At 46.3% G+C, this 23,567-nt stretch overlaps 1 protein-coding gene across 1 annotated transcript in view; it reads left to right on the top strand.

Annotated features, from left to right (window-relative positions):
- The first annotated feature begins 957 nt into the window (after nucleotides 1–957).
- The window catches only part of MYO3B (myosin IIIB), a 259,294-nt gene continuing 236,684 nt past the window's right edge, over nucleotides 958–23,567 (top strand). The window contains exons 1-5 of the mRNA XM_053375945.1: nucleotides 958–1,025; nucleotides 1,856–2,039; nucleotides 4,474–4,608; nucleotides 13,112–13,216; nucleotides 13,500–13,599. Coding sequence (XP_053231920.1) covers nucleotides 958–1,025; nucleotides 1,856–2,039; nucleotides 4,474–4,608; nucleotides 13,112–13,216; nucleotides 13,500–13,599 — 592 coding nt within the window. The remainder of the gene's footprint in view (nucleotides 1,026–1,855; nucleotides 2,040–4,473; nucleotides 4,609–13,111; nucleotides 13,217–13,499; nucleotides 13,600–23,567) is intronic.

The following is a 23,567-nucleotide window of genomic DNA, read 5'->3' as shown; positions in this document are numbered from 1 at the left end:
AAAGGGGGTGGGGGAGAACAGCTTGCTTGTATCATCAGGCCTAAAGCCTGTGGAGGTCAGCTGAAGGGCTATTTCCATACTAAGAGAAGCATTGCCATCCTGCAACCAAATTGTGGTTTTATCCTGTTCTGAAGCGCATTTTATTATGAGGGGTGTATGTTTTTTTTATACCCACAGCATGCGTCCATATGCAGAATAGACACTTAAGGAGGAGACTGCTACTTCCAGTGCTGGTTATAAAAATAATGAGAAGCTGGATTTTATTTGTGTAAATATTTGGTTCCTTTCAAGCTGGTAATAATAATAATATAATAATAATTTATTATTTATACCCCGCCCATCGGGTTGGGTTTCCCCAGCCACTCTGGGCGGCTTCCAACAGAACACTAAAATACAATAACCTATTAAGCTTTAAAAGCTTCCCTAAACAGGGCTGCCTTCAGATGTCTTCTAAAGGTTTGGTAGTTGTTTTTCCCTTTGACATCTGGTGGGAGGGTGTTCCACAGGACAGGTGCCACTATCGAGAAGGCCCTCTGCCTGGTTCCCTGTAACTTGGCTTCTTGCAGCGAGAGAACCGCCAGAAGGGGAGTTAATGTTCAACTCTGATGGTTTTGAGATGCTGATATTTGCAGACCCTCCAAGTGTCCCTATTTTCCAGGGATGTCCCTGATTTAGAGAAGCCCTCCCGGTTTCTGATTTGATCCCAGACTGTCCAACTTTCCCTTAGGATGTCCCTATTTTCTTTGGAGAAATGTTGGAGGGTATGGAATTAAGCAACCCCCGAGCCGTCTGAAGGCAATCCTGTATAGGGAAGTTTCTAAAAAAAGTTTTATGTATGTTGGAAGCTGCCCAGAGTGGCTAGGGCAACCCGGTAAGATGTGTGGGGCATAAATAGGAAAATTTTCTTATAACGCATCCATATATCCAAGAAGAGAGTTGCATGCAATAAAATGCAGTATGACAAAACTGGTGGAGGATTTTGATGGCGCAGGAGACCTTCAGTGGTCAAGCTGCAGGAACACAAGGTTGTGGAACATAGCTGTCAACCGTCCCTTATTTAGCGGGAAAGTCCCTTATCCCAGCGCCGTGTCCCACTGCTGTCCCTTATTGATGATGTCCCTTAAATTTCCCGGGTTTCAAAGGAAGCAGCTCCTCTCCCTCCCTCCCTGCCGGCCAGGGAGGAGGGAGGCTCCAACTGTGTTGCTTGGCTGCGTTGCTCACCCAATAAGGAGTCTAAGAACGACTGGGGGGTGGAGCTTGCATGCCTTGTGCCAATCAAATCGGCTGTGTTGCCTGGGGACTTGCCTTTGCTCAGCGCTTCCCAGCGGAGAGGTGACGGTGGTTTCCTCGCTGCATCCCTTTTGCTGGGTTGCTGCGCTATGGGAACCACCACTTGAGGCTTCATTTGGCTGCTGGCTGGGCTTTCTGCCTTTGGCTCGGAGGGGCTCAGAAGTCGAACATACCTGTGCTCTGAAAATCCCTTATTTTGGCTGCTGATCCCTTATTTTTGAGGCTGCTGGCCCCTTATTTTCAAATCTGTAAGTTGACAGCTATGTTGTGGAAGAGAGTATGTTCTTCCAAGTCAAGAACTTAACATCTGTGTTGGGAAACGAATGGGCAGGATAGTGAGATGTTGCTTGCAATAGAATCCCAAATTAGAAGTTATAAAGGCTTCTAAATGTCAATGACTGCAGGGATTGGAGCTGAAGCCTAGATGTCACCACAATTTAGCTTCCAGACTTGGCAACCCCCCTTAATTAACATAGTTTTCCTCATGACAGCCTCTGAGGCAAGGAGAGTTGCTTATGTGAAGCTAACCCGGTAATATTTTGCTTTAACCATTTCCTTTCCGCAGGAAGCCACTCTATGGATTGTTTCAGTATAATCAGAATATGATTGGGCTGGAATCGTTACCCGATCCCTCAGATACCTGGGAAATTATTGAGACCATTGGAAAGGGAACGTATGGGAAAGTCTATAAAGTTACTCATAAGAAGGATGGCAGTTTGGCAGCAGTGAAGATTCTGGATCCTATCAGTGTAAGTAAAGAGGAAAGTTAACAATTTGATTTCCCTTTCCCCCTCCAAACAGATCCAAGGCCCCCTGGACAAACAGATGTGATACCCATACTCAGTAATTAGAGGAAATGCAAGTATTTGGGGGTAATTGTTCAGGTGTACAAAAATCACATTATGACAGAAAGTAAGGGAGGTAGTACGGGGACGCGGGTGGCGCTGTGGGTTAAACCACAGAGCCTAGGACTTGCCGATCAGAAGGTCGACGGTTCGAATCCCCGCGATGGGGGGAGCTCCCGTTGCTCGGTCCCTGCTCCTGCCCACCTAGCAGTTCGAAAGCACGTCAGAGTACAAGTAGATAAATAGGTACCGCTCCGGCGGGAAGGTAAACGGCGTTTCCAGGCACTGCTCTGGTTTGCCAGAAGCGGCTTAGTCATGCTGGCCACATGACCCAGAAGCTGTACGCCGGCTCCCTCAGCCAATAAAGCGAGATGAGCGCCACAACCCCAGAGTCGTCCGTGACTGGACCAAACAGTCAGGGGTCCCTTTATCTTTTTTAAGGGAGATAGCTGTTCCAACATTGCATTTAACCCCAACTGAACTCGGGCGCTTTTGTTTGTGTGCAAAGGTTGGACTTCTGTCTGTGCTGGGATCTTGCACTTTGTTTGGTACTGAAAACTAAACTGGATTCACAAATCGCATGAGCCTCTGCACTTGCAAGGCTTAAGAAGTCAATTCTGAAGATAGGTGGAGTTCTCAGGTTTCAACATGTTGCAGCAAAAGACCCATAATCTTTCTCAATACGACACAAGTGTCTAGGTTTGGTACCGTTAGTGTGTAGGACATGCAGAGGTAATGTTGTTGGTTTTTTTTTTAAAAGGAGATACACAGGTAATTTATTTTTTAATGGAAAAATAGTTATCCGAGAAAACTAGAGTCAAGTGAAATGATTTATAAATGAAACCTAAATGGTTTGAGGAAAAGTAGAGTTTATGGGAATAAGGTAAAAAAAAAAAAGCAGGTAAAAGACTCCTGGACGGGTAAGTCCAGTTAAATTTGACTATGGGGTGCAGCACTCATCTTTGCTTTCAGGCCGAGGGAGCTGGCGTTTGTCCACAGACAGCTTTCCAGGTCATGTGGCCAGCATCACTAACCCGCTTCTGGCGCAATGGAACACCATAACGGAAGCCAGAGCGCTGTTTACCTTCCCGCCACAGTGGTACCTATTTATCTACTTGCACTGGTGTGCTTTTGAACTGCTGGGTTGGCAGGAGCCAGGACAGAGCAACGGGAGCTCACCCCGTCACGGGGATTCGAACCACCGACCTTCTGATCGGCAAGCCCAGGAGGCTTAGTGGTTTAGACCAAAGCGCCACCCGCGTGGCAGAGTTTATGGGAATAAGAGCCCAATCTGAAACATCAGAAGAAAGTTTCATTGCATTCCATGAAATTTATTACCTAACAGGTCTTCTTAAGTATGTAGGCAGGCAGAAGAATCGTATTTTACCTTAATAGGTGAGTGAGGAGATTTGCTGGCAATGCAACCATTACACGCTGCTAAGAGCAGGCCATGAGGTAGGGGCGTCTTTCCATTTACCTTCCCATTGACTGCAGCGGGAGGTTATTAACCACGGGTCCCTTCCCGGGGTGTCTTGGCACCACAGTGTCTGCACCCATTGCCCCCGACACACAGCCTCCCCCTTAAACTGCTAGCACAATATCCCTGGAAGATGAGCTATTACTGGAACAAGCTTCCCATTGGAGGGCTAGGGGATTTCCATTGGCCAAAGAATTGCCCCACTGATTGTCCCATATCCAGTAGCAGAGCTTCCCAAGGCCCCTCAGCATACCTCTCCTGGTATGTCCCACGGAGGACCTTACGGTCTTAAAAACATCTTGGAGATCCTGGGCCACAGGGAGGTTAGGCTGGCCTCAACCAGAGCCAGGGCTTTTTCAGCTGTGGCCCCAATCTGGTGGAATGCTTTGTCACAAGAGACTAGGGCCCTGTGGGACTTGACATCTTTCCGCAGGGCCTGCAAGACGGAGCTGTTCTGCCAGGCCTTTGGCCAAGGCACAGTCTGACCCCCTCTCTCCTTCTGTAATCTTCATAGAACTCTTGCCCAATGGTTGCCATTAATTTGATTCTGAATTGATTTTACAATGTATTTCAATTAATTGATTGTGATTTTATGTAAACTGTGCTATTTTTACTGTTGTTAGCCGCTCTGAGCCCGGTCTTGGCTGGGGAGGGTGGGATATAAATAAATTATATTATTATTATTATTATTATTATTATTATTATTATTATTATTATTACCCCTTTAATATTTATAATGCTGCCCCAAAGCCATGTTTATGTGACTGCTGTTCAGTCTCTAGATGTGTTATGTCATGTAACCCATCCCCAATAAAGCTGTTATATTTGTAAAGTGCCCGTCTTTTTGTGCCTCCAATTTAGGATGTGGATGAAGAAATTGAAGCAGAATACAACATCTTGCAATTCCTTCCAAATCACCCCAACGTTGTTAAATTCTATGGAATGTTTTACAAAGCAGATCAATATGTGGGCGGACAGCTGTGGCTTGTTCTTGAGGTAAGATATTTTGTGAGACTAAATCTTAATTAAAAGAGATTTTTTACGAGCTAACTGCTTCTTCCAAAAATGTAGAAGCAGAAATACTGGCCGATCGTTATTCTCTGAAGAATTCTGCCTCTTTCTGCTCGTGGTTATTAATCGGAGGGTTCCTTTGGGAAGGAAATGCAGCGCCAGATGTCCCGTCTACTTAGCATTTACACTGTAATAATAATAATAATAATTTATTATTTGTACCCCGCCCATCTGGCTGGGTTTTCCCAGCCACTCTGGGCAGCTTCCAACAAAGATGAAAGATACACTAAAATGTCACATATTAAAAACTTCCCTGAACAGGGCTCCCTTTAGATGTCTTCTGAATGTCGGGTAGATGTTTATCGCTTTGACATCTGATGTGAGGGCGTTCCACAGGGCGGGTGCCACTACCGAGAAGGCCCTCTGCCTGGTTCCCTGTAACTTGGCCTCTTGCAGTGAGGGAACCGCCAGAAGGCCCTCGGAGCTGGACCTCAGTGTCCGGGCAGAACGATGGGGGAGGAGACGCTCCTTCAGATATACTGGACCGAGGCCGTTTAGGGCTTTAAAGGTCAGCACCAACACTTTGAATTGTGCTCGGAAACGTACTGGGAGCCAATGTAGGTCTTTCAAGACCGGTTTTATATGGTCTCGGCGGCCGCTCCCAGTCACCAGTCTAGCTGCCGCATTCTGTACATTTACAAATGCATATTTCTGAACTGAAGTGGGCCACTTCAGAAAGAATCTGGCTTCATCCAAATTTAGGTGAATGGCAAGTTGATCCATACTCATTTGGGCTGTTCAGTCAGCATATTTGAGAAAATATATACTTCTCTCAACCTCTCCAAATGAAGAAGACCCCTGTGAGGGAGGAGTGAGAGAGGAAAGGGTACAGTTTTGTGACGGACAAATATAGCTTTTAACCACAGGGAATCATTCTGCAAGGGCTCTCCGATCACAGTACTTTGGGGAGGGGCACTGAAGGAATATATTCAAGCAAAGCAACCTCTATTGTGTACTCCATTTTCACACATGTCAAGGAAGTTTTTTACTTACATGGCAGCAATAATGTCCTCTGGCTGCCTGTCCCTGGAGTGCAGATCCAGTAGGCCCCCCCAAAAAAAAACCCCCACTCCAACACCTACTGTTTTACTAGCTCTGAACACAACGAAGGACTCCCTTATGCCTTTCGTACTGGTTGTAACATTGATCTGAAATGGTTGAGAGGCACGTTCTCCACTGAAAATTCAAAACAAAACTTCATTGTGTAATTTCTAATGCCCAGGTTTTGGAAGCTACTATTTGTCTCATGTGTGGGCTATGAAATTATTGGGTGAGAATTTGAAGGAGGACACAGTTTGAAGGGCGCCACTGAACCATGGCAACTGCCTTTCCTAAACTCTAAGCTCATTCCATTCTAAGCTTATTAGCTTTCCTAAGCTCATTCCATTCTTTCAATTGATCCGACCGGCAGTTAAATCATACAGCATCATGTTTCTTGGGATGTCATCCTCTCAAGACATACTGGGTGTTGGTTCCTGATCAGGTTGTAGCCTTATAGGGAAGAAGCATGCAAAAGCAAAGGTAGGTTTGGGTGGCGAGAGTCGTTGAAAGGAGTACCACCCGTGGGTGCCATCTACAGCGTTCTCCAGACCCCCCTCTCATTTTGCTTTGCAATAAGTGTCACCCAAAGCTATACTGCAGACTTGGGGTAGCTGAAAAATCCATTTTGGGATGGAGGCATCTTCCAAGAGGGAAGCTCTCAGTGTGCCAAACCATAATCAGTGAAGGTGATTTCCTAGTTTCCTTTACAGGGCCCGGACAGCATTGGAAAAATAGGGCTGCAAAGACTGGGTTTGGTTCCCGCTTTCTCCTAGCTGAAATGGCCACTCCAAGCTCCAATTTGACCTGAGTATGATTTTGTTCACGAGACAGGTAGCAGCTTTGAAGAATGATTTAGATCACGAGTGGACAGGCTCAGACTCTCCAAGTGTCTCTCTCTTCCAGGGACGTCCCTGATTTAGAGAAGCTGTCCCGGTTTCTGATTTGATCCCGGAATGTCCCACTTTTCCTGTTTTCATTGGAGAAATGTTGGCGGCTATGCAGACTTCAGGCCTGTCGGATCTACTTTGTGGGTTGTTGTTGTTTTACTGGAACCCACAAATCTTCTGAACAGAGCCACGTGGCAAAAGAATTTATGAACAGGGGGCTTTGGGTCATGTTTGGGGATTAGGGATTTGATTTCTTTTCAGTAACAGAGTGTAACTGAGCTCAGAGCGTGTCCTTCATTTCTGCAGCCCAATTCGAGTGGGGAAAGTTGATTTGCTGTTATTGTAAAACAACTGGGATTCAGGAACCATTTCCTATCTATTACAAATCAACCAGAAATCTGCCAGTAGATCCCTGAGCTACCACTTGCCCACCCCCCCCGCCCCGATTTCAATCAGGGAAGCAGGTTTCAGCAGAAAGGGTCAAACATCCCCTCCCCCAGGGACTGATTTCCTGACTGTATTGCTGCTTTGCTTATTGATAAAATTCCAAACCCTGCAGGAGCCCCTGTCCAGGCATCTTTTGAATCACATCCACTTTGCCCTTCAGAATAATTCACACCCCCTCTGGATTGCAGTCATCAAACTGCAGGTGGGGAGAAAGTTAGCAAAATGTTAGCATTATTGACCCAACTGAAACACCCTGCACTTCAGGATTTGCATACCAATTTTGTCTCTGTTGTGCTGCAATTGCTATTTATAACACTTGAATTCAATGAAAGAAACTCCATACAAAACGGCTCAAATGCTTTTGTTGCTGTTTCTTTGATGAAATCATATATTCTTTGTGTTGTGGCTAACTTCTGGGGGTGAAAACGTAATTAAAAGTTCTTATTTCCCCTCGGGGCATCTTCGTTCTGCCAGGCTTATACTCTGTGAGCAATACCTTTCTCACTCAGAGCTCCTTTGAACACTTGGATCTGTCATGACTAAAGTGTTATTATTACCTCAATGTGAGGGGAGGAAAAAGGAACTCCTGCAGCCCTGTTCACTTATTTACAAAAGCGAGCACCACACACACACACACACACACACACACACACACCAACCCCTCGCCTCCCCCGGCCTCATGCACCAACTTTCTCAACCTCCCTCAACATGGCTACATCTACATATTTTGGATTTTAGATCTCATGATCCCAAGTCACTGCAAACCCTCCAAGTGTCCCTATTTTCCAGGGATGTCCCTGATTTAGAGAAGCTGTCCCAGTTTCTGATTTGATCCAAGAATGTCCTGCTTTTCCCAATATTCATTGGAGAAATGTTGTGGGGTATGGAGTTATCCGACCCTGAAGCTGTCTGAAGGCAATCCTGCATAGGGAGGTTTGTTTAATGTTTAATGCCTTATTGTGTTTTTATAGATGTTGGAAGCTGCCCAGAGTGGCTGGGGCAACCCAGTAAGATGTGTGGGGTATAAATAGGAAAATTAGCATTCTAGAATGGGACCTCCTTGTTTTCAATGGAGAAATGTTGGAGGATATGTCATTGGCCATGCTGGATGGTGCTGATGGGTCTCCAGCTGTTATTGGACTACATCTCCCATCATTCCCAGATACCAGGACCAGTGTTCAGGGATGGTGGGAACTGTAGTTCAAAAACAGCTGCCATCCCAAGTTTGGGAAACCTTGATCTAGAGGGTCGTAGGTTGAGGAAGGCCATTTTGTACTGTGAGGCCACAAGCCTGTCTTTTTCTAACCTCAGTATGAGGCACCAAAACAGAAGCAAAGAAACATCCACAACTGTACCTCTCATGCCATACTACATGTTCCTAGGCTACTCATGTTGAGAGCCAGTGTGGTGTAGTGGTTAAGAGCGGTAGACTCGTAATCTGGTGAACCAGGTTCACATCTCTGCTTCTCCACATGCAGCTGCTGGGTGACCTTGGGCTAATCACACTTCTCTGAAGTCTCTCAGCCTCACTCACCTCACAGAGTGTTTGTTGTGGGGGAGGAAGGGAAAGGAGAATGTTAGCCGCTTTGAGACTCCTTCGGGTAGTGATAAAGCGGGATATCAAATCCAAACTCTTCTTCTTGAGCTCACACCTCATCTTAATAGGGTTGTTATGGATCTAAACAGCAAACATATGGTGGTCAGAGCTGCTTCAAGGAGATAATCTGGTCCGTTTAGAACTATGTGGTTTTATAGCTGAGATATTCTACTGGTGAATGCAATAGAAAAAAGAAACCAGAGTGATAGCAAAATAGCTACTGGAGAGACATGAGTGATGAACTAATGAGGTGGGCAAAAATCCATTTAGAAAGGTTTTAATTTTACTTTTTCTCTCGCCGTTTTAGTGTGTGGAAAACTATAGATGGGGAAAATGTTTGCAAGAAGCTGTGCTTTTCTGGATTCTGAATGTTTCATCTTGGTTGTTGGCAGAATGCGCCATCAAGCCCAAGTATAGAGATATGTCTGCCATCTATTTTATATTGCCTGCCAGCAGGAGTATTGATGGAGTGAAGGTTTGAAATGACTGTAATTTGTGGCCTCCCAGTTATCAAGTCCATCAATCTTGTCCCTTAAACACACACACACACACACACACACACACACACACACACACACACACCCTCCTGGATTTTCCTTGACACAAAAAGCAGTTTTAGAAAAGATACATTAGTATAAAAGTATACCACTTCTGACACACACACAATATTTTAAAACAGAGATGAATCCCATTAAAAACAACAACACTCAATTCAGTTTAGGTAACTTTGGGCAAGGACCAAAGCTCAGTGGTAGAGAATGTGATGTGTTGTGTGGAGGAGGTCCCATGTTCAGTTCCCCACCTCTCCAAGTGTCACAGAAGCATGCTGGTCAGTAATCACAGAGTTCAAAGTTGGAGCTAACTCCTTATTAGCAAAAAAAATTCAAAAAAAAATACCCTATGATCTCCACAGACTTGGTTCAATGTCAGGCCTAATGAGCAACTCGTTCTTGGTGGTCTTATTCCATGAGAAGCAGTTGCCGAGACTGAAAGTCCTCATCTCCACACAGCTGTCCAATTCCCCTCCTCTCCAGGGCTTTCCCCCAAGCAACCGGAGGCTGCGCCCGTGTGCAGTCTGTCCCTGCTCCAACCTTTTCATGCCTCTTCTGGTTCTGGGAGACCAAGAGGGAGGGAAGCTTGTTGCAGTAGGAGGAAGAGACACCCATGACTCTTCACCAGCCCGACTCTTCTCTGCCTCTTGGCCTCCCTCTCTCCACTCACCTTCAGCTTCTGCCTCTGATTCTGAACCGCCACAGACTCTTCCTCGCTCACTAAACCCTGTTACATCTTCAGCTTCTGATGCCTCGTACTCCCAGTCTTCTCTCTCTTTACCACTACTCCCTGTTTTATTCAAGCCTTCTTCTCTTGGGGGTTCTCCAGCTGGTTCCTTCCACCATTCTTATGTTTCCAACCCGTCCATGAAACCAGGAAAAGAAAGACAGGAAGACCCTCTGCTTGAGACCCTGGAGAGCTGCCGAAACTGAGCTAGAGCAGGCATAGGCAAACTCGGCCCTCCATATGTTTTGGGACTACAACTCCCATGATCCCTAGCTAACAGGACCAGTGGTCAGGGGTGATGGGAATTGTAGTCCCAAAACATCTGGAGGGCCGAGTTTGCCTATGCCTGAGCTAGAGGGACAAATAGTCTAACCTAGTATAATGCAGCTTCCAGTTCTCTTATGTTTTTAGATTCCTAATTTTTCCATCTACTGTATTTTGCCAGGCCTCATCTCCACACAGCTGTCCAATTCCCCTCCTCTCCAGGGCTTTCCCCCAAGCAACCGGAGGCTGCGCCCGTGTGCAGTCTGTCCCTGCTCCAACCTTTTCATGCCTCTTCTGGTTCTGGGAGACCAAGAGGGAGGGAAGCTTGTTGCAGTAGGAGGAAGAGACACCCATGACTCTTCACCAGCCCGACTCTTCTCTGCCTCTTGGCCTCCCTCTCTCCACTCACCTTCAGCTTCTGCCTCTGATTCTGAACCGCCACAGACTCTTCCTCGCTCACTAAACCCTGTTACATCTTCAGCTTCTGATGCCTCGTACTCCCAGTCTTCTCTCTCTTTACCACTACTCCCTGTTTTATTCAAGCCTTCTTCTCTTGGGGGTTCTCCAGCTGGTTCCTTCCACCATTCTTATGTTTCCAACCCGTCCATGAAACCAGGAAAAGAAAGACAGGAAGACCCTCTGCTTGAGACCCTGGAGAGCTGCCGAAACTGAGCTAGAGCAGGCATAGGCAAACTCGGCCCTCCATATGTTTTGGGACTACAACTCCCATGATCCCTAGCTAACAGGACCAGTGGTCAGGGGTGATGGGAATTGTAGTCCCAAAACATCTGGAGGGCCGAGTTTGCCTATGCCTGAGCTAGAGGGACAAATAGTCTAACCTAGTATAATGCAGCTTCCAGTTCTCTTATGTTTTTAGATTCCTAATTTTTCCATCTACTGTATTTTGCCAGGCCTAAGGGCAAATCAGATCCTATGGGCCTTTTACATTAACAACAACAGTATCAAAGTTAGATGACTTCGAAATGTCACTTGAAGCAGGAACCTATCTATTATAAGCCATCCTAGTCCCTAACATGGATGTTGGAACCCAATGGTTTAAGGGAACCTTAGGGTCTCATTCTGATCCTCAATGCATTGAACCTTTAAAGTGAATGGAAGGAAGGCAATGAAGAAGGAATAGTTTGGTCGGCAGAGTGTGAGACTCTTAATCTCGAGGTCATAGGTTATAGCCCCACGTTGGGCAAAAGATTCTTGCATTGCAGGGGTTTGGACTTGATGACCCCTGAAGTGTAGGTGGCTTCCCACGAGGCAAGACACAGTGATAACAGAACTAACTGAACTGGACAACAGGGGCAAAGCAAGTGCCTTTATATGTTTCTGAAGGCTTGGGGTACTCCCACTCTCAACGTGATTGGCTGTCTAAACTTCCAAGCTGCGAATCATGACTCAGAGTTTAAGGGCCAATGGCAGAGGCCCAAATCCTGAAATGTTCTGCGATTGGATATCATGTATTGAATCAGAACACAGGGGCTCAGAATCCTTAGTCCAGACTCAAGCAAAAACAGACCATTGAATACATAACAACCCATGTGGTCCCTTCCAACTCTACAATTCTATGATTTTGCAGTGGGATTTGCTTCCCTCCTGAGGAGAAGGCTTTATGTCTAGGGGAGCTGCATTTATCTGTGGAGGCACTGTACTCATTAATAACCTTGTGATGATGACAAAGCCTTTGACCCACGAGATGTATATTTTAGGACCCACCCCACTCTCTTAATTCTAATGTTTTTTAACTGTTTTTAATACTGTGTTTTTAAAATGGCCATAACCCGCCCTGGGACCTCATGGTGAAGAGCAGGAAAGAAATTAAACCAGTAAATAACAGGTCACGAGCATCCTTGATTTCATCTATGTGAAGCAATTCTCTGTGCAGGCATTTGGAAAAGCTGCCACACGTTTCCCATTCCTGAGAATGGGAAGCCAATGAAGTTCACAGGCTTCTGGATTGTGGCTTCTGTTTGGAAACGGAAGTGTTGTGGGAATCAAGAGGGCCTAGTTCCATGAGCTTACAGCCCAGCGTCGAATCTCTTGCGGCATTTTTTCTTCTCCGCCAAGCTAAGCAGTTGGCTCCTTACCTCTCCCGCCCTGACCTAGCCACTGTGATGCACGCGACGGTCACCTCCAGACTGGATTATTGTAACTCGCTCTATGTGGGGCTGCCCTTGAGACTGACCCAGAAACTCCAGCGGGTGCAGAATGCCGCGGCGAGACTCCTTACAGGGTCCTTGCTGCGAGATCACATTCACCCGGTGCTATAACAGCTGCACTGGCTCCCGGTGGAGTACAGGATCAGGTTTAAGGTGCTGGTTTTAACCTTTAAAGCCCTATACGGCCTAGGACCCTCGTACCTACGGGACCACCTCTCCTGGTATGTCCCACAGAGGAACTTACAATCTTCAAACAAAAACATCTTGGAGGTCCCAGGCCACAGAGAAGTTAGGCTGGCCTCAACCAGAGCCAGGGCTTTTTCGGCTGTGGCTCCAATCTGGTGGAACGCTCTGCCAAAAGAGACTAGGGCCCTGTGGGACTTGACATCTTTCCGCAGGGCCTGCAAGACAGAGCTGTTCCACAAGGCACAGCCTGACCCCCTCCTTTGGCAATCTTCACAGAACTCTAGCCCAATGGTTGCCATCAATTTGATTTGAATTAATTTTATAATGAAATGATTTTAGAATGTTGTTTTATTTTATTGTTGTTGGCCGCCCTGAGCCCGGCTTCAGCTGGGGAGGGCGGGATATAAATAAAAATTTATTATTACTATTATTATTATTATTTGTATATATTGTTACTTGATCCATGAAAGCAGAGATCTGCAAGCTAAACAGGCCTGTTGAGTGACTAACAGGGGGTCTTGCTCTGCTTCTCTTTCCCCTCTTCCGCCCCCTTTTTGCAGCTGTGCAACGGAGGTTCTGTCACAGACCTTGTCAAAGGCTTGCTGAAGTGTGGCCAGCAGTTGGATGAAGCTATAATCTCGTACATCTTATACGGCGCTCTCCTGGTAAGGATGTTCATTAAGCTTCTAATGACAACAGAGGGTGCAATTTACCCAACTGATGACATTTTCTATTTATAAATGATGGCGCGGCTGACAGTAAAACACAGATTTTGTTATAGCAGCAGCAGGGGGCTGTTTGCAGGATGTGATGCATCTAACAGTGTGCATGCAGATTGTTTTGATTGACCTCCCTAAAATTAGGGAAATTACATTTCAAAATGGGAGTTAGCATCTTCTCTCTCCCCCCTCCCCTTCTCCTCCTCCTCCTCTTTTTTTTTGGCACCAGGGTCTTCAGCACTTACACAACAACCGGATCATTCACCGTGACGTCAAGGGGAACAACATTCTCCTGACGACAGAAGGAGGAGTCAAGCTTGTTGACTTTGGTAATGAACAGCTTCTTTCTTTAGACCAAGGTTACTGGGTTTTTTGACTGCATGGGAAAGCAGAGAAGTCTCTTCACCTGAGTGTTCTTTCGGGGTGGAATCTTGAAATGAGAAGGCAGAAAATGCATGAACGTAGCAATGCTAGAGAAGGGGTCGTAGCTCAGAGGCAGCAGAGCTCAGCTTTGCAGGCAAGAGTGCCCAGGTTTGATACCTTGACTCTCCAGGTAGGCCTCGTTTGAAATCCTGGAGCTGCCACCCAAGGGTCTGCTCACTATAAGTGAAATATACTCGGAGTCGAGAGTGGATTTCATGCTCTATGTTCAGCTCATAGTGGTGAGGAGGAATGGAAGTTCCCCCAGAATGTCTGCTTTATATACATTATTTACACAATGGGCCCCCCGTGATTGGCTAATTCCGGGATTCTCCTGTAGGCCAATCAGGTAGCGGATTCACTTCCACCTGGAGCTGGATTGGGTGGCTCCTGTGGACCAATCAGACTGCTGCATTCTGGAGCCTATTGTTCTAGGACCAATCAGGCTGCTGCATTCTGAATCCTATTGTTCTAGGACCAATCAGACGGCTGCATTTTGGATCCTATTCAGCTCAGCATATAACAATAAGGCAGCCTCTTGTGTTCTCAGGTATGGGGAAGAGGAGGAAGAAGCTGCTAGTCTATCTGGTTACTCGCAGGAAGCCTGACCAGCAATCAGGTCAAACAAGCTGGAGGGTGGAGCTGGTGAAATAACGCAAGCTCCCAGCCTCCTCCTGGTGGCTTATAAGTCTTGGATGGAGTCATGGGAGGGAGAAGGCAGGGGAGGAGCTTGGAGAAGGCAGAAGCTGCTGTTTGAGGGAGGAACCAGCCAGATCGCTCCTGTGCTGATCGGAAGGGTATATTGGGGGCGTTTTCTCTCCCTGCGGAGTCCGGCTATTTCCATCCGGCAGAAAGATAGCAGAACTGCCTCCCCAAACATTTGTTGTCGTTTAGTCATGTCCGACTCTTCGTGACCCCATGGACCAGAGCACGCCAGGCACTCCTGTCTTCCACTGCCTCCTGCAGTTTGGTCAAACTCATGCTGGTAGCTTCGAGAACACTGTCCAACCACCTCGTCCTCTGTCGTCCCCTTCTCCTTGTGCCCTCCGTCTTTCTCAACATCAGGGTCTTTTCCAGGGAGTCTTCTCTTCTCATGAGGTGGCCAAAGTAGTGGAGCCTCAGCTTCAGGATCTGTCCTTCCAGTGAGCACTCAGGGCTGATTTCCTTCAGAATGGAGAGGTTTGATCTTCTTGCAGTCCATGGGACTCTCAAGAGTCTCCTCCAGCACCAGAATTCAAAAGCATCAATTCTTCGGCGATCAGCCTTCTTTGTGGTCCAGCTCTCACTTCCATACATCACTACTGGGAAAACCATAGCTTTAACTATAAGGGCCTTTGTTGGCAAGGTGATGTCTCTGCTTTTTAAGATGCTGTCTATTACCTGCTCTGATGGAACCCCCAGAAATTACAAAACAGTATGGAATGAAGAGAGGGAAAACTCTGGTCCTGATCCGATTGTACGTAAAGCACACCAGCTGTGGCTACGTGCCCATATCTTGCTCAGTTAACTGTCAATAGTAACAACCAGGTGCTTTGTGTCTGTGGTGGGATCAGGACTCCCACCAGTTACCTGATTTGGGCTATCTATATGTGGGCAGCCCTGGCAATCGAATCAGGCCAGGAACCTTCCATGCTTCTCCCTCATGCTGCTTGCTAGATCAGAGCATTTGTTCACAGAAATAATATTAGGGAGAGGCTCTTTTCCCCCAGCGCGGTGAAGGCAAAGAGGAAATCTCTAGATTTTAAATATTATCTTTTCCATACGAAAAGAAGGCACTGTTCTTTCTAAAACAGTTTTGACTAGCCTTTAGCATATTTATTCACTCTCGGCAGAAGCTGAAGTGGTCCTCTGGGTCCAAAAGCTAACAGATCCATTTAATTTGCAATTACAGCTGTAAGATATGAGTGTGACTGAAAATTGGAAGCCTCCATAAAAGGATGAAAGAGAGACGGGAGGAAGTGGGTTTTGCAGCAGACTTCTGAATAAGCTTGCTGATTTCTTGAGAAGGATGCTAATTCAAGTAATAACGATAGCAATAATAAAAATAGACGAGGCAGATGTGACTCACGCAGCCAAGTTTTATGTCTTCAAAAATGGGGTCAGCACATTGCGTCTTCCTCCCATCACCCCATACAGTGGCACCTCAGGTTAAATACTTAATTCGTTCCGGAGGTCCGTACTTAACCTGAAGCCACCGGAGCACAATTTCTGTTCTCATCCTGAAGCAAAGTTCTTAACCCGAGGTAATATTTATGGGTTAGCGGAGTCTGTAACCTGAAGCGTATGTAACCTGAGGTACCACTGTACTTGCAAGCGCCTAGCAGCAACTAACGCAATCAGTTCGCAATCGCCATCTTGGGACAGAGGCTATGCACACATTACTGGTTAGTCTGGCTCCAATGTGCTTCCACTGTTGGTGTTTGAAGCCAGGTACACATGACACGGGTAGGACGCGGGTGGTGCTGTGGTCTAAACCACTGAGCCTCTTGGGCTTGCCAATCAGAAGGTTGGCAGTTCAAATCCCCGCAATGGGTTGAGCTCCCATTGCTCGGTCACAGCTCCTGCCAACCTAGCAGTTCGAAAGCACATCCAAGTGCAAGTAGATAAATAGGTACCACTCCAGCGGGAAGGTAGACGGCGTTTCCGTGCACTGCTCTGGTTCGCTAGAAACGGCTTAGTCTTGCTGGCCACATGACCCGGAAGCTGTACACCGGCTCCCTCAGCCAATAAAGCGAGATGAGTGCCGCAACACCAGAGTCGTCTGGACCTAATGGTCAGGGGTCCCTTTACTTTTACCTTTTTACACATGACATCAGCAACCACCCATCTTTATCTTGTAGCTTCTTGAGAAATACTCCTATATGGTGCATTTGCCCTCAAACAATCTTCTGTTGAATTTGAAAATGGAGGCCACACTTAAGCAGATGTGTGTGCAGTGCAGATGTTCATTGCGAATGTGCAGAACATAGCTTCATAGAATTTGATGGGGTTGCAGGCAGGAGAAACAAATCAGGTAGCTGGGCAATGGTGTGTTTCCCCCCGTTCTCCCAATCCCTTCTATTTTTACTTCTAACATCTGGTGTAGCTTGCTCATGATTTCGTGGCATTTTTGGTTGCCCCTATAAAGGTATTGCCCATCTGGGGATTTTGCAATAAACCTCCACACTCACTTGCCCCCACCCCACCCCAATTCCTGTCCAGAGGGTTGCAACAATAATATAAAGAAGTGAATAAACATGCATAATACTGAGTTGGGAGAGTTAACCAGCAAACACAGGGTTTCCCATACTGGAGTCTCCAGCTGTCTTTGGACTACAAGTCCCATCATTCCTAGCTATCAGGACCAGTGGTCAGGGTTGATGAGAACTGCAGTCCAAAAACAGCTGGAGACCCAAGTTTGGAAAATACTGAGCCAACAGAACAAGACAGAAAAGTAATTCACATCAGGTCGGTAGCTCAGTTGGTTAGAGTGTGACGATGATAATGCCAAGGTTGTAGGTTCGATTCCCTGTATGGGACAGCTGCACATTCCTGAATTGCAGGGGGCTGGACTAGCTGATCCTCAAGGTACCTTCCAACTCCAGAATGCTATGATTCTATGAAACCACAATCTATTTTTTTTTAGGGGGGAAACCTTTCAGTATGTAAATGTGGCTTCTCAAAAACAACCCTACTGGGCAGCAATCCCCAAGCAGAATAAACTGCTTTATATACATCCCATTTGGCACTTCAGTAAGTGCTAATTCCCTGGTACTTCCAAAGTAGCTGAATTTATTTTAAGAGCAAAGGCTCTGTGATTGCTTTGTGCAAGGAATGTGAGAGCAGATGCCTGTTTATTGCAGGGAGGTGCAGAAATTCGTTATTGATGAGTAGTTGAAACACACAGTTTTGAGGAGCCATTGGGCAAACAGCTAGCCTAAAGCAACAGCTTATTGAGTAGTCTCATTGGCATCTAAAGGGTAAGGGGTGGGAATCACATTTTATCCGATGCTGTCTTCCCGGGGCAATAATTAGCAGCAGCAACTTGCTTGAGCTGCAGGAAATAACCCATCAATGCTAAAAGAAAAGAGCACATCGGAGGGAGGAAGTAAAAAAAAAGGGAACAATATTGGTTGAGTAGCATTTTTCAATATTTTGCACATAATCACCATGTTGCACTCCCACAGTGGGATATAAAATCCAAAATAGAACAAGAATGGCAAACGATTGATGCTATCAACTGGCTGTGCTTTAGTTAGAGAAGAGTTGGATGAGAGAGCCATAAGTTTAGGTGGCTTTTTGTCTGATCCTTTGACATACATTTCTGACATTTCAAAAAAACCCCTTGCAAAATATTTGATGGCACAAAACGTAATGTGTTTGCTAAATAATAATAATAATAATAATAATAATAATAATAATAATAATATCTTTATTGTCATTGCCCCCTCTCAGGGACAACGAAATTACTTGACTGCTCCATAAAAACACTAATTAAAACAATACAGTATAGTACAGCAAGGAAGATTAGATGACTTTCAAAGTCCAGGCTTCCCATTCAGGGCTGAGATCGCTCTGGAGAAGAAGCTGTTCTTAAGACGGCTCGTTCTTGTCTTCATCGTCCTGTATCTCCGTCCCGACGGCAGGAGCTCGAAGAGACAGTGACCAGGATGCGATGGATCTTTTACTATGTCCAGTGCCTTCCTATGGCACCTTGTGGCATAAATCTGCTCTAAGGTGGAGAGTGGGCAGCCAACAATGCTCTCTGCTGCCTTAACAACTCTGCACAACCCCATCCTGTCCTGGGTAGTACAGCTTCCGTACCACACACATAAGCCATAAGTGAGCACGCTCTCAATGGCACAGTGATAGAAGGCAAGCAGCAGTTTCTGCGGAAGATGGTTTTTCCTTAGAATTCTCAAAAAGTACAGTCTCTGCTGCGCCTTCTTCACCAGCCCCCTTGTGTTGACACTCCAGGACAGATCCTCTTGTAATTCAATGCCCAAAAATCTGATGAGCCCAATCACGGTTGTGTCATCTGCAAATTTGACAACCCTATTACTAGGGTGAGCAGCGACACAATCGTACGTGTAGAGAATATAAAGGAGCGGACTGAGTACGCATCCCTGTGGTGTTCCTATGTTAGTCTTAAGCATTTTAGAGGTATAAGGGCCCAACCGAACCCTCTGGGAGCGGTCTGACAAAAAGTCCAATATCCACCCACAAAGTGATAACGGAAGCCCCAGATCTTCCAGTTTAGACATCAGACGCTGTGGTAGAATGGTATTAAATGCCGAGCTGAAATCTAAAAAAATCTACCTGCATTTCAAACCCATTTTGAAACTGGAGGACACCTAAGCGCTGTCCATTTATTCCACAGAATGACAGAGGTACAATTTCAGATTTCAGTGTGTTTGCACTTACGCAGTGGCCAAAATTCTTAAGAAGCTACAAAGTATATCCAAATGTCTCTCCTGCTCTTTGATATATTCAAGATTGAATTGCAAAACAACAAAGCATAGCAAAACGAAAGCATGTATTTTCCAGAGCATTTGTAGCCGTTCTATTTCATCTTGATACCTCAAGTATATATAGAATGATTATACGATTCAAAACAATAATGGCTTTCGCTGCATTCCTGTGGCCACTAAACTGAGTGTAAGGCCTGTTGAACTCAATGGAACTTACTTATGAATAAACATGCAAAGGAATGTGCAGCAGGAAGAACCTGGTAGGTAGAAATACAGGTGCTCCTGATATTACATCTGGTCTGCAACAGAGGTCAGAGAAAATGCTTCCCCCATACTCCCTAAATGATACCCTAAAAAATGGTGAGGTTACCTTGTTGTTGTTGGCATTCATCTTTCTTGAGAGACGATGGAGGTGAAGTCAAATGGCTGTGTTAGGAGCACTGAAGTGACCTCCCCAGGGTGCAAGCCTGGGCAGTGTGTATGGAGGTCCTGGGCTGTCCAGATGACAGCCCCAGCTTGGTCTCCCTGATGTGGTCTGAAGGAAAGCAGAGCAATATGTTTGGCACCAGCTTGGCTGCAGGAGTTGCTGCCAAAAGGAGGTATGCAAGGCACCGTCCAACTGTCTTAGGGACTCCACTCCAGCTTTGTGTAGGGTTTACTCCTTAGCCTTTTCTTCTCCTGAAGATATCCCACAAGGCAGCAGAGGTTTCGGATCAGAGTTCTTCTACTAGATGATGATGATGGTAATAATAATAATAATAATAATAATAATAATAATAATAATAATAATAATTTTTTATTTATGCCCCTCCCTTCCTGGTTCAAAAACCGGGCTCAGGGCAGCTAACAACCAATTTAAAACACTTAATTATAAAAGCAGCATATAATACAGTATAAAAACATGAATAACAATAAAATTCAAAAATCAATTTAGGGGAAATAAGCACTAGATAATCCCCAGGGCTAGCTGGCTAAATTGGTCCTACTTGGGCCAGCAAGGAGGCCAGGGGAGAATTAGCTGTGGGGTCTCAGAGCGGGTGATCTTCATAAAAGGGGAGGGGGAAGGAAGAGAAGGGAAATAAAAGATCAGGCTGAATTCAAATTAAAGGCCAGGCAGAATAGCTCTGTCTTACAGGCCCGATGGAAGGAGGTTAAATCCTGCAGGGCCCTAGTCTCATGGGACAGAGCATTCCACCAGGTCAGAGCCATCACTGAAAAGGCCCTGGCCCTGGTGGAGGATAGTCTGACTTCCTTAGGGCCCGGGACCTCTAAACTATGGTTATTCATGGACCTTAAGGTCCTCTGTGGGGCAGACCAGGAGAGGCGGTCCCGTAGATGGGCTACCCTCCCAAGTTGACAAGCCCCCCCCCCACAGCATGTGCAGAAACCGCCTTCTTGACCATTGGACCCACCCTTAGTCTTGTCCACTCATCCGCCAGAGCCTGTCTTCATGTGCAGGGCAAGTCCCTAACTCAGTGAGGGTTAGAGACCTATTAGCTACCCTCACCTGGTTTAGCCAGCCAGTGGAGGCCATTCCAGGGTGTGGCTGCTGTCGCATGCAGACAGCTTCTAGGACAGCGGTTCTCAACCTGTGGGTCCCCAGATGTTGTTGGACTACAACTCCCATCATCCCTGAGCTCTGGCCTTGCTAGCTAGGGGTGATGGGAGTTGTAGTTCCACAACATCTGGGGACCCACAGGTTGAGAAAGGCTGTTCTAGGAGCCACAGGTGTTAGCTGAATGCAGGGTTGGGGACCAAAGATGCAAAACTACCCCAGAAGGTGTATGATGTGTCCCCCACCAGTGGTACTACCCATCCTCTAACACCCCATATAGCCTGGTTAAGTTGAAAACAGGGTGGCCCACTTTCTCCCAGCACAAAACCACCATTGAATACACCCTATTGGTTTCACACACTGATTTGTCTCTGCTCTCCCCAATGAATCCTGGGGGTTGTAATTTGGTCAAGGTGCTGAAAATTCTGTTTGGGGGGCGGTCCCCATCTTCCCCTTCGAAAACTACCATGCCCAAGGGAAGGGAAGGGCCTTTAAGTCTAAGTCTGATGCAGACATGACTGCTGAATACCTGTTTACTCTTATATACCATACTTGTCACTTTTGGTTGTGATCAATACATGCTATTAAGCCCAAGAGAGCCATTTTAAAATTGAATACAGATTCTTAGGCGATCTACAGCAAATTACAGAAAAGGAAATTTTTGCACATGGGCGAGAACTACAGAGATCAATATTCAGTTAGTGAACAATTCTGTAAATGGTTGCCAAATTACTCCGAACTTCTCTGAGTTATCCCTCTTATAGTACATAATTTGTTCTTTGTTGGATGACTCTATAAGGTTTTCAGTTCCCAAATACAGGTGGAGATTAGGCTCCCCAGACATCCTTTTTATTGCACATTTACCATGATTTGTGCTCACGATGCTGTTACTTGTGATTCCACTTCCAATACAAGCATTTTGAGGTGGCCAACCTTCTTCATTTCCAGTCAGTGGATATCATGCTGAAATCCCATAACTTTCCTGCTTTTGCTGTGTTAAAGTGTCTCAGCGCAGCAATAACGTGGTTGCGTTGGAGGAGTACAGGCGATTTATGCAGTGGTCATGTTCCAGGCCCCTGTGTGCATAAGTGAAGTTGTGTAAAGTGGGGAACACCCTTTAAATGCCCTTTCCACCACTCTCTCTTCAATCCATACCCAAAATGCCGTATGTAAAAAATATCCACAACTGTCATTGAAGCTCTGGGGCTGGCAGGAGGCTGGGGGGTAAGTGGAAAAGCAACTCCTGCTACTGCTGCTGCACTTGAAATCAAAATTGAAATACTTTATTGTCACTTGTACAACCTGTATACAGTGAGATTACACGAGCACCCCCCACTCAGCTCTCTTAGTCTTAATTCCCCTCATTTACTGGCACAAACCCACCAAACGCGAAAGTCACTTGCCCTGTTGTTATCTTTTCATTCAGCAGCCTAACAGCCCACACATAGAAGCTGTTTTTTACCCTGTTGGTGAGACTAATCATGCTTCTGTATCTTCTGCCCGAGGGCAGGAGATCAAGAAAGTGCTGGCCAGGGTGTGAATCATCCCTGAGAATTTTCCTCACTCTTCTGAGGCAACGTTCTTCCGCTATGTCATCCAGCGGATTCATGGGACAGCCCATAATATCTTGTGCTGTATTCACCACCCTCTGTAGGCACTTCCTATCAGTTGATGTCAAACCAGCATACCACACCATGATGCAGTATGAAAGGACACTTTCTATTGTGGACCAGTAGAAGGAGATCATCAAATGTTCTTTCGCAATACTCTGAGGAGATGGAGTCTCTGTTGGGCTTTCTTAACCACCTGGGTTGTATTGATTTTCCAAGTAAGGTCTTCACTGAGATAAACTCCTTGGAATTTAAAGGAAGAGACCCTCTCCACACAGCCCTGCAGATCAGCTGTTAGGCGGGGAGACTGAGCAGTGTAAACAAAGCCACAGTGAGCCTCCAGGTTGCTTCAGGATTCCCTCACTGATGTCCTCTTTGGGCTCCAAGAAGAGTGTACTTGCAAGACACAAGCTCTCTCCTGCCATTTCCGGGTTTGAATGGAATGATTTCCTGGCACCATGCGTATACAGTGGTACCTCGGGTTAAGAACTTAATTCGTTCTGGAGGTCCATTCTTAACCTGAAACTGTTCTTAACCTGAGGTACCACTTTAGCTAATGGGGCCTCACGCTGCCGCCGCACCACTGCCACGCAATTTCTGTTCTCATCCTGAAGCAAAGTTCTTAACCTGAGGTACTATTTCTGGGTTAGTGGAGTCTGTAACCTGAAGCATCTGTAACCCGAGGTACCACTGTACATGGTTGTGCATGAGTCGATCACACATTGGGGGGATGCCTATATTGCAGATCAAACTGAAGCGGAATAAATCCATCACTAATGCACTATGATTGTGTCAATAAAAGGTTGCAGTATACATCTGCAATAAGACACCAGTCTGGAGGGACCCATCGAGATTTCCACAGCTGCAATATAATGTAAAAAGGGAGCGGGTGGAGCTGTGGTCTAAACCACTGAGCCTCTTGGACTTGCTGATCGGAAAGTCGGCGGTTCAGGGACTTCCGGGTTGGCGCCATTGTTTAATGGCGGATTCCCTCCGAGCTCCGGAGGGAATCGGCTCCGTAGCGTCTGGGTCTGGCCGCTGCGGCGAAGCGGGGACCCTTAAAATCACAGGCGCGGATGCCTGTGAACACAGAGACTCGGCGGGCACCATTTGCGCCCCCCCAATCCGCGACGGAGCCTTTTTAAAGGCTTCGGAACGGAGGCAGGGTGAGGCGTGGTGCTGAGAGTACTCCCTCGCCTACGGAGTGAAGCCGCAAGCCATTGACAGAGAGCGCCAACTTCTTCCAAGATCGATTGGACTCT

Source organism: Podarcis raffonei, chromosome 1 (assembly GCF_027172205.1).
Source record: "Podarcis raffonei isolate rPodRaf1 chromosome 1, rPodRaf1.pri, whole genome shotgun sequence".
Taxonomy (NCBI): domain Eukaryota; kingdom Metazoa; phylum Chordata; class Lepidosauria; order Squamata; family Lacertidae; genus Podarcis; species Podarcis raffonei.
Note: the sequence above shows the minus strand (reverse complement) of the source record. Positions and strands in the feature narration are given on the sequence as shown.